Source organism: Nematolebias whitei, chromosome 10 (assembly GCF_014905685.2).
Source record: "Nematolebias whitei isolate Nwh7 chromosome 10, NemWhi1, whole genome shotgun sequence".
In the NCBI taxonomy this organism is placed as follows: domain Eukaryota; kingdom Metazoa; phylum Chordata; class Actinopteri; order Cyprinodontiformes; family Rivulidae; genus Nematolebias; species Nematolebias whitei.
Window position 1 is genome coordinate 5,228,835 of NC_056507.1, and position 12,034 is coordinate 5,240,868.

The 12,034-nt window shown below is 39.7% G+C and overlaps 1 protein-coding gene and 1 pseudogene across 1 annotated transcript in view; one reads left to right on the forward strand and one right to left on the reverse strand.

The window, feature by feature from the left end:
* Positions 1-12,034, reverse strand: part of ppip5k1b (diphosphoinositol pentakisphosphate kinase 1b) — a 77,139-nt gene that overhangs the window by 4,860 nt on the left and 60,245 nt on the right. The window contains exons 27-28 of the mRNA XM_037683263.1: positions 10,537-10,599; positions 373-507 (exon numbers count right to left, since the gene is read on the reverse strand). Of these exons, the coding sequence (XP_037539191.1) occupies positions 373-507; positions 10,537-10,599 (198 nt within the window). The remainder of the gene's footprint in view (positions 1-372; positions 508-10,536; positions 10,600-12,034) is intronic.
* On the forward strand, positions 9,418-9,536 carry LOC119416540 (annotated as a pseudogene).

Here is a 12,034-nt window from a genome sequence, read left to right on the forward strand (position 1 = left end):
CTTCAGCAGATCAAAAGTTATGGGTGGGACAAGCAAATATCTTGTTTCACCTTTGACCTTGATTTGTGACCTTGGAGTCAGGAAATGTACAGTGTATGAAGCAATCCATCTAATGATTATGTATATGTGAATGAATTTCCAGGATCAGAAGTTATGGGTGGAACAAGGGAACGTTTACGGACATACGGACAGAGTTTATATAAAAATACGTCGGCCTTTTGATGGACGTATAAAAATGTTCGACTGCTCTTCAGTTTCTGTGAATCTGTGATCCTCTGCTTTGGTCTAGAACTTCAGGACTGCTATGTAGTTCAATAATAAGTAACACTATAATAAATTTGTTTTCCTATCCGTCTCGATGTGCGGACTTACTTTTCATAGTTTTGGTTTGGGCCTCGCAGCTCTCGCACACCTTTCTGAGAAACTCTTCCACCTGCTTCAGGGAGAGCAAGTTGTGCAGTGTCTCTAGTGGGTAAATAGATGGCACCATGGAGCAACCTTCGAATCCTGCAATCCAGAAAGGAGAGAGAGAGAGAAACAGCCTGTTGTACCACTTTATCAGAAGCAGGAAACGGATCAGGTCTCTGTGCATGCTCGTTGGTCTATTTGCTCATTATCTGAAAACCAAACGAAGCCAACAACGGCTATTTTTGTTGACTAACTAACCACAACATCATTTAGGCAGCTAAAGGAGCAAGAGTCAGTCAAATGTTACTCTCCACATCAGATGGTGCCGTCCACCCACAGGCTCAGGTTACACCACACATTCAAAACTGTTACATTTCCCTCACTTGTTAGTAAAACCACAAGAACAAAAGCAGAATATTCCAACCAAAAAGAGGTCCAGTTCAAAGCACAGCACACCAACTCTGCAGGTAGTCACGCTGAAAGCCATTTTGAACTTGTAAGAATGAGGTTTTTATTTCTTTTAGCTGAAGTTTAATGATCAATGTTTGAGATTTTACTGTGCAGATTACTCTGTGTCTTCAGAGTCAGGGTGAAGACACAGTCGGAGATGAAACAATTTGTCTGTTTGAAAGAAGATTAAACAAAAGGTTAATAAACCGTGCACTTTGTTCTGTTTTTTTTTTTAATTTCTCAAGAAAAAAATGTATAAAAAAGTGTATACGATGGTTAATATTGTACAAATATCTAGACAAGTTGTGGGAAATAATGATGGACAATAAAAAAAACACCTGTACATTATCAACTTCACATAAAATGATAAACATTTATTCTTTTTTTTTTTTTAAAGACACCTTTTTTCCAGTTTGTTGAGATAAATGTCCAAGCCAAATCTTATCTTTTGTCACTGAGCAATAATAAAAAAACAAATTACACTAACAAGACCCAAGATGGGAACACCTTGAAAATGGCTACTAATTTAGCAGGAGACAAAAAGATCCAGTTTGTTGAGAAATAAAAAGTCTATCGTGGCTCAGAACGTCACAGGTTGCAAACCTCCAGAGCAGCTGAGCGTCCATGTTGACCCGTGTCCACTGCTGAAAGGAGAAGAATGGTCTGATGGTTCTTAGATCACCTACACATCATGTTGTAGGCCGCACAGACTGAGGAACGAGGAAGAACCAGCGTAACGCTTTCAGCAAAGTTCTGCTGGGAGATGTTGGGTCTGGTCACTCATAAGAGATTCCTTTGACAAAAGTTACTAAAACAACAATTCTTGATCAATCCTGGGCAGCACGGTGGAAGAGTGGATGTTTACCGTAGATTTCCTCTACCGTCAACGCAGCTGTAGAATAATCTGAAGAAACAACTCAGATCCACGAAGCCTCCACCTTGTTACGACTAGGACATACAATAATTTATTGTTCCTAATTAATATATTGTATAACATCAGATACTAAAAATCCACCATAGCCAATCAGTAAGGAGACATTATGTACACTGTAGAAGCAGAACATGGACTCTGATAATACAATATTAGCATTAATCCGTGTCTCCTCCTCCATCTCACTCTGTCCTCACTCCAACTACCTCCATGTTCTAACTGCATCCACATATCTCCTCTTTGGAGGACATCTAACGTCCTATACCCACCGTCCCTCCTCTGCACACGTCCAAACAATCTCAGTCCGTGTCACCCGCAGAGTTATAGAAAACATTAGAGGGCACTTTGGTCACGTGACCTTGTGATTCACTGCAGCCAGAGCCAAACTTGTCGTTTTGACTAAATAGCCCTGAGTAAGGGCTGGTTATGTAAAAATGTAAAAAATAATAAAGTAAATGGTAAATGGACTGTACTTGTAGAGCACATTTCTATCTTATCAAGATACTCAAAGCTCTTTACAACAATCTGTGTCCTCATTTACCCGTTCATACATCACTCTACTAGTTCTGTACAAAGACTAATCAGAGCTTTATCACATTCGTACACTGATGGGACACACATCGGAGGCAACGAGGGGTTCAGTGTCCCGCCCAGGGACACTTCAGCACGTGACTGCTGTGATATTTTCTACAACATCTACGGTAGTTGTTTACATGATTGGTGTATGAAATTATTTATATTATTGTAGAGATATTCAAATAATTTGTGACACAGGTCCAGTTGGGCTTGTTGCTAATTAAAGGCAGCTGTCACCTGTGAGTAGTAGCTCATTTTAGACGCCATCTTAGCTCCTCTATGATGTCACACATGTAAACAATAGGCAGGATGGACTTTAGCTGTGTTAAATGGTCTGGCCTCTTTAACTTTACCTCCCAGTTCAACCTGTGCTGTACCTCTGATGATCTCATTCCTGATCTTCTCTATCCTTGTCACTCCTAAGGAGAACCTCAACATCTTCATTTCTGCCACTTCCAGTTCTGTCTCCTGTCTTTTTGTCCATGTCTCGGTCTCCAGACCGTACAACATAGCTGGTCGCACCACTGTCTTGTAAACTTTCCCTTTGACCTTTGCTGACACCCTTTTTATTTTATCACAAATCACTCCTGAAACTTGTCTCCACCCACTCCATCCTGCCTGGACATCTTAAAACAATTAGAAAAAAAGATAACCCCTTAATCAGCAGATCAGTGTTCAAATTTCCTACATTTTCCCTGTCTGGAAAAGTCATTTTCCAGGTTTTCCCTGATTTCCAGAGCCCTGTGAGTAAAGGAAAATATACTTTTGCTCCAGTTGATGTAAAAAAAAAATGTTATTATCATTGTGAATTTTGTTTTTTGACTTAAGCAGCATTCGCTATTTAACAAAACCAATACCACACATTACAGTTTATGATGCATCTAAACAAGTTGCGATATTCACAGCAGTTAATGTATTCTCCCTCCTATGATTTTTATGAGTCCACTGTTTGTTATATAATCTTCGTTGCGGTCTCTTCATATGGACACAAAAAATTCAGCTCACATATCAGATGCAGCAAAAGCCCAAACCACTAACTGAGCACTGCACCACTAACACAACGCCGCAAGAACAGTCATGTTGCAAACAAAGGCTTTTTGTAGCTCATCTCACACAGTTGTCTCTGCAATCAACAAAGAATAAAAGTCATTTTTCAAGCTGACACGGAGTGCTAGGACCGACTGCAGGAACAGTCCATAAAACCAGCAGTTTATGGGCAGACTACTGCTTAATTGCCCAATTAAAATGACAGAAAAGACAATACTGACCCAAATCTTGCACAGATGCTTAAACATCATCCATATCAGTGGGTGCAAAAAGAGTTATTGTAAAGTGGAGCCTAGTCGTGATCTCCCACAGGGAGGGTCAATTTGATGCCACTAACACCAAAAAATATACAAACGTCTCATTGCTGAACAAATGGCCAGCTTTAAGTCCACAGATCCGTGTGGAACATGCAAAAAATAAAAAAAAGCAAACCTAAAATTGAACCACAGCATAGTTTGATTTACAAGTAACCAGCATGCATCCAGCACAGTTAGTCCTTCAGGTCAAAATGTATTTGATGACAATTGACTAAAGAGCGTTTTATACAGTGGAAGACGCTCTGAAGATGTTCATGTTCAGAGAAGAACTGAATAAAAATAACTCAAGAGGTTTAGGATATTGAAAAAGATTAACAAGGTTCCGTCCACAGATTTCTCATTTCTAGTTTCGCTGAAGACCTTTCAAGTTTTCTCTGCAATGATTTAATGGTACTTGACAACAAAATAGAAACTATCCTTTGATTATTTTTGCTAAATTGCTCCAATTTGCTACATCACAGTGGATGGGATTGCTGAAAAAAATATGTTTCCTTTTGAAGATTGTTTAAATATTTTGCTGAAACCATGCAACATGTAAAAATTCAGATTAAAATTTATTGCACTCGTGTTTCGAGATCTTTTCTAGTTGATAGATGCTATCAAGGTCACGGCCTCTTTTCAGAACTTTACTCAGATTTTATAATAAAATCTGCCTCACACGCCTAATTCACAAACTGATGTTCCTTCTGATATATCACTAATTTAGAGGTGATAAAAACTCCAAACTGTTGTTTCATTTTGACTTTAGAGAAGCAAAGAAAAACAGAGTTGAAATGTCTGTCAAACATGCTAGCATTTTTTTAATTTTAGCCATGAAATGGAGCATGATGCAGAATTACAGACACCATTAAAAGGCAGATAATAAAAGAATAAACGAGCAGAAAACGAGCCAGAATGGAACAACAGTAGATGCAAAGCTCAACCAGCATTAGCAGCATCCCAGTTTCTCCTGCGCCAGTTCAAGAGTGCAGGACTGACAAAGAGACAGACAGCAGACCACAGAGGCTGACCGTAGAGACACTCTGGGAGCTCCTGACCACACATCAGCTGGGTCTTGAGGAGGCGGAGGTGGTAGGGGCAGTGTTGCAGGTGGTGGGCCAGGGCCCCATCCACAGTCAGAGGGACTAGCCCGAGCAGTGCCAGCTCAGCGAGTTCATCTGAGGGCTCTGAGGGATGAGAGGCAGAGGACGGAGAAAGAAGGAGAGTGACAGCACAGTGGAGCAGGAGGGCGAATAGGAGGGGGAACAGGAGCTGTGATGCACAAAGGCACAGAGCTTAATACCAGCACACTTTTAAATTATAGGACATTGTAAAACTGAATGAGTAAATTGCTAAACACAAAGACACATGACATCTATTTTATTTACTTCAAATGATCAAATTACTGCCAATCCCAGCATTTATTTAGTTAGAACAGATAAACTGAAGTAGAATAAGGTTAACTAATGGGAGGCAGAGGCGACATCCCTTCTAAATGGTCATGTGACATGGTCTTTCAGCGGTCAATAACAATAGTCCAACACACGTTGGATTACCTAAGTCTTGCAAATGTTTTACAGAACAGTAGGAAAAGATAAAAGATACAGCCGATGACAAAAATAGTTAAACATCCTGAAGGAAAGGTCTAATTGGAAAGGAAGTTGGTACCAGACCAGTCAGTCTTGAACAGACAGAGCGCCAAAATGGTGTCACTTCTGAAAGGGGGTAAAAGTGTTATCAGGCAGGAGACTGTTGAGTTTGTCAAGCATTACAGAAAGACTCCAATGACATCTAAACTTTCCATATGGACACTGGTATTGGACTCTGTACACCTCAGTAACATTCCCTGTTGTGTCTTGATGACTGGCACCAGTTGAGCTGTGGGTTCAGTTTCCCATGACGAGGCTACCGTTAACAACAGACCAGAGATGGCTACTTTTGGTGTGATGAACTGACTGAATATGAGTGATGTCATATTATGTCATGTTTGGTAATTAATTTTGGTACATAGCCACAAATGACCATCACATGCATGTATGGTGGAGAGAACCAATCCAGCTACTGGTGTGGAGAAACACACCAGCATCAATCCTAGCAAACCTGATGTGGGGAGTCACAGAATATGTCTTCAGATCACCTCTGGCAGTGGGTCAGAGTACCCTGATGGTGCAACTCTATGCCGATGACATCCTATGTTCGCTTTCTATCCTACACCTTACCCCTAGCGGCACTTGGCAGCACTCTGGTACAGTCTTTCAATAAGATAAGGCCAGTCCTCGTCATGTCACATCGTGTTGAGGTTCAGACATTGTCAACCAGGTCCCCGATCTTTAGGGTTAGCTCCGATGTCAACACAGATCCAGGTGCTGAACTGCTGGCTCTGGAGGTCCAATTACAACAGATGTGGAACGACTTGTTGCAGAGGAGGACACAGCTGTATGACTATTCCACACTGGAGAATTGCTGCTTGTTTAAAGGCCCAAAGATGTACCACACCCTAATGAAACGGGACCAGCAGTGTGCCTGTACAGTCAACTTTGCTCTGATACTGTGAGTCATTGCAATCATTCACAAAACCTTTTAACAAGTGCAGTTTCATTTAATTTCTACCACTTTGGAATCTAAATGTTGTAATCGTATTTAATGTTCGAGGGTTGCGAAACAGCCAAAGTCTGATACAACTTTTAGATTTGTGTCATCTATAGAAGAAACTGGTTTGGGGCATTTGTTTGTGGCAATGCACAAATACTGTAAGTCATCTGATCGATCCAAGACTAACACAACTTGTCTCTTTAGCTCGGTTCCATTCGTTGTTTTTCTTTCATGTACCCTTGCTTGAATTATGCAAATTTATTTTTTTGACAAAGAGGCCATACAAAGCCAAGTAACTACTGCTTTTTTTTCCTCCTTCAGGAGCGGAAGTCATAAAATATCATTATTGGGAGCGAGTGTAAAGAGGGTGATTCACTGAGCATAATAACTCCTCATTATATTATTTCCATCTTTTCATGAGACTGCACAAAACACATCTACGGTAAATGGATCCACGCACCAGGTACTTCCTTCACCAAATTACACCTTTTATGCCTTGAGGTGTGTCTACACACAAACATATGTGCAAACTAATAAAACAAAAATAATGCACAAAATTGAATTTGGAGCAACTGAATTGTTTTGTAAAGGGTTGCTTGAAGTTTCGGGGCCCAGGACTGACGGAAAAATTATACGCTTTAACGGTACACTTCATTAGATTGCTGCTTGTGCACCTGGTGTCATCTGTAGATGAGCTTTATAGGTACTAGAAGACATATGAATAAAAATCTGCTGGGTTTTAAGGTATCATCACCATTTGGTAATATTACATTCCTCTGGACTCAAACGATGCAGGTATAAAGTGTAGATGATAATATTCCAGAAGGACTATGATGAGCCTATTGAAAACACAAAAAACACACACAAACCCCCCACAAAACAAGCAAAGATTAAAAAAAAACAACAAGAAAATCTTGCACGGCCATTGTCGCACGACTCTTACAATTTACAGCTTGCAGATGTGTTCCAGTAAATATACACAATCTGTTCTGCTAAAGTGTGACACTTATGCCTTCCTTGCAGCAAATTATCATTATTACAGTGTTATTATCACATGGCAGGTACAAGTTTTATTTTTTGAAGTAAAACATCAAAATGAAGAATAAATTACACAATTACTTATGTATTCTGAAAGTAAAACTATATAAAAAGAGCAAGTCAAAGGTAAAATCACTGCGTCAGTGCCTTTTAGGCCCTATTTCATCACTGTATCTTCCATTAGCATGGATCTGTAAATGCTAACAGCAAAAAAATGCCACCAAATAGGCTCTGAGAAAAGAGTAAAGCAGTCGTTGCAAACGTAAATTCACCAACAACATTTATACCTGTGGCCAAAATTTGTTTCCCAACAGTGCTGATTCTGGCAGATCCTGATCACCACTCCATGGTGAGTTCAGGTTGCTTCCATCTGGATGCAGGTATCCGCAGCCCAGATGTTGGACAAACAAACTGAAAAACTCATTCATCCCTGTAGGGATCAGGCTTCTCAACGAACAATGATGATCTCTGTTATTTTAATGTCTCAATGTCTTGTCTAGTATGGATGTTTTGTGTGCCTACTGACTGAAACAAATTGCCCAAGCACAATTTTAACTTGGCACCCCTGAAAAATAAAGAAACCATCATTAGGATTTTGTAAGGAAGCTTAGTTCTCAAACCTTAAATTCACCAAAATATTGAATAAATTTGGAATAAATATGGAATAAATGATGACACACTTAAATGGGCCAGTAATATCTATGATTTTTTTTTAATTTTTTGCACGAGTCGGATCTTCTACGCCACTTGTCAATCAGTTCAGCAGGCTTGTCAGCAACTGACCCATCAGCAATCTCAATTTGTTCTGACGTGAAACACACGTTACCTGCAAGAACTGCATCCCCTTCTCCTCTGACAACATTACGAACGCGTTGTGTTTGAAAGGATTTTGTGACAAATCATCAGAAAAAAATGGTTCATCGTTGTCAGTGGAGAACATGTAGTTCAGACCCTGAGAGATTAGAGGGTGGAATACAGTTTGTTACATTTCAACAAACTAAACGGAGTCTGGAAAAATGTCAAAGATGGATGAAGACTGGTGGCCGTCTCCATGATCAGCTGAATACAACAGTGATAAACAGGAAGGTAACTGCAAGTAAATCCTTCATTATTTTGTCAAAATTGCATTATATGCTTAAACAGGGATGGGCAATTATTTTTTCCATGGGGCCACATGAGAAACAGCAAATATTGTGGAGGGCTGGCACAAATGACTTTTTCATTCAACCTTTATTTAGACAGGTAAATCCCATTGAGCCTCGAGGACTCATTTACAAGAGAGACCTGATTTCAACTTAACTCAATACTGCATAATATTAATAGTATTTCATTATTAAAAGCAGTACATAGCACTGTTTTAACAAGCTGGTAAGAGTATTTGTTACGATTAAGCAACGAAAAAGCGAGGTTTCCTTACAAAAAATGTCATTTATTCAATTTAATTTCCCAGTACAATGGTAAACTGTTAACATTTTTACCATTTGTGACGTTATATTAATGATCATTTTCAGTCACATTCACCTCAAAACTTATTTTGAGTTTTATATAGTGCTGGAAAAAGTTCTTAGCTTTGTAAATATATCACAATATTGTCTTTGTACTCCAAATATTATGAAACATCATATAATAGTGATCGTCACTGAACTGTGATTTCGAGTCCCGGTTCTTTACGTGCCTACATTTGTAGTCTAAACATCTCATTTGGTGTTTTTCTGTTCTTTTTTCTTGTTTAGTGAGAGAAGTCTAGTCTCTGTTGGGCTTTAACGGAAATGTTAAAGTCAGGTTGAAGGTCTGAGGTGGAGATGTGAAGCAAAGATGACATCATCATTGAGAGAGGATCTATATCTGGATTTGGTTAACTTCATTTGTTTACATATGTATTTTGTAATTCCCCTTACGGGGGCCGGTCAGAGTCAACCAAAGGGCCGCATGTGGCCCTGGGGCCGTACAATGCCCAGGTCTGTGCTTAAAGCTAGCTGTGCTTTGTATGTAGATATATGTTGTAACTTCTGGTTGCATAAGTTTAGTTTTTGTTTGCTACGATCCTTTAAAAAAGTCCTATTTGTGACCGAGCCCCTCGTTTACGGTCATACCACCATGAACACGCTCGACCTCGTCTGATCTCGAAGGCTAAGCAGCGTTAGGCCTGGTTAGTACTTTGATGGGAGACCGCCTAGGAATACCAGGTGCTGTAAACTTTTGCACTTCACAAACCTCACCATGGGGTGTGTTGTTCAAGCCAAGAGCCATCGTCAGTACTGGGGGCTAAGCACCCCAAAAAGTCAGATTCTAGAATCGACCATGTGTATCGCCCTGCAAAAAAATATACATCTCATCTCTATAAAATGGGACGAGTGGAACAGGATAACTGAACTATTACCAAACAAATTCAATTGGTGTTTTTGCATAAAACGTACATTTATAGTTTAAACCTTTTGAACAGCTTACAAGTGATCCAGTACTCATCTAAATAACCAGTTCTCCCACTAAATTCTGTCTCAATTTATTCTGAGCCACTGTTTCCTGTGCTGAAAAAAGAAAATAAAGTCCACCCTCTTTTAATTGTAGGTTTTTACGTATATGGACATGTTGAATAGTTTAGAAACGGGTAAAGATCAGATCCTTTTATTATATCCTGATTTATAAATAACTAGAACTGAAAAAGTGTGGACTCTTGCATTCGTGACTCACTTTAAAACAGTGATCTTAAAGTTTCGATGAGCGTTTTACTTTGTGCTTGGAGAGCAGTCAGTCAAACACATCTGTGAGTGTAGTCAGATATTAAAAAGACCATTTAATATTCAATATAAAACAAGAAAAAGTGCACATTGGAACAAGTTTTAATGGGTGGTTATCTATGAGTGATTATCTACGTATGGAAATACATCCGAGGGAGAAGATATATTCCCACAAAAGGCACGTTGTGAACAAACAGCAGGATCAGAAAGGTAAATTAAACTTAAATGTGCAGGCAGAACAGTTGGTGTTAGAGGTGAAGGCCGACAACAACACAAACACCAGGCTGTGTGATGAAACAGAAACTCTTGGAGCCAATTCCATGTCATTACATTACCACAGTCAAAATGTCCAAATCCCCAATAAAGAAAACATGGAAAATGTTTTCCCACCAAAGGGTCATGCAAGATAACAGGTAAGCTGGAGGATTGTCGAGATATACTTGAATAAAAGCAGACATACCATTGGTCGGATGCCTGGCAAACGACACAGAAAATCTCTTTACTGCCGGCATAGAGAGCAGCTCTGAGGAAAAAGAAAGGTAACTGGGATTACTGCGGGCTGCTGGTATGTGTGTCAACCTGTTGGCCTGCGAGTGTTTTGTAACCTTAACTAAAAAAAATAGAGGAGAGAAAACAGAACAAAACAGACAGTTGGTCTGTAAATTCATCAATAATGTTTGCTCAACAGCATCCAGAGTAAAAATTTGTGCTACGGAGAACCACTTCATGGGAAAATGGCCTCGGGTGGTTCAACGTGTCGGCAGATCAAAGAAACAATTTAGAAAAAAATATTTAAAACGATAATCTCAACAGTTTTAAGTTGACTGGGATTTTTTTTTTTAATATAGTTGTGGTCAAATCTATAGCTCACAAACAAGAGAGACAAAAGGAACACACAAACGTACAACTTCACGTACAAACACAATTCAATGAATTACAGGAGCATTTAAAAACATGTATATGGTGAAAAAGTTTCTTTTTTTTGGGTCAGTCATTTCAGAAACTGGAACTCGTTTATTACAAAGATTCATTACACAGTGAAATATTTTAAGCTTTTATTTATTGTAATTTTGATGATTATGATTTACAAACAAACTCACCTACACCCCCCGAACATAAGATCTGCGGTGGAAGTGGTCTCCAGCTACAAGTACTTGGGTGTGCACGAATGACAACCTCAGCTGGAGCAACAACACCACCAGCCTGATGAAGAAAGCTCATCAGAGACTCTACTTCCTCAGGCGGCTGAGGCGAGCTGGTCTGGGAAGCTCAGTCCTCACCTCCTTCTACAGGTGTGCAGTGGAGAGCATCCTGTGCTCCAGCATCAATGTGTGGCATGGAGGCTGCACAGCTGCAGAAAGAAAAGCTTTGCAGAGAGTGGTGAAGGCTGCACAGAAGATGTTGGAGTCAGCCTCCCCACCATCACAGACATCTACACCTCCAGATGCAGGAAGAGGGCCACCTGCATCATGAAGGACCACACTCACCCAGCACACACACTTTTTGCCCTGCTCCCCTCAGGAAGGAGGTTGAGGAGCATTAAGTGTAGAACCACTAGACTGAGGAACAGCTTCTACCCTGAGGCTGTTAGACTCATAAGCTGCTGTATTCATACCCATCTGCTCACAACAGACTCATGTTCAGGCTGCTGTTTAATACACCGTATTATATTACATTATTATTGTTTAATGTATATCTTAGATCCTTGTATACTGCTTCTTCTTTTCTTTAATATACTTTATATCGTTGCCATTTTTGGGCGTAACTGAGACCTTGAGTACACAATTCCATTCCACCTCATGTACCACATGTGATGCTCATGTCTCAGAGTCAATCAGCTGATTCGGCTGTAACACCAGGAGTTTACAATATTGAACCTCTTCACAATAATCTCATTTTCTGAGACACTGATTTTTGGTTTTTCATTATTTGTAATCTAAAATCATTAAAATGACAAG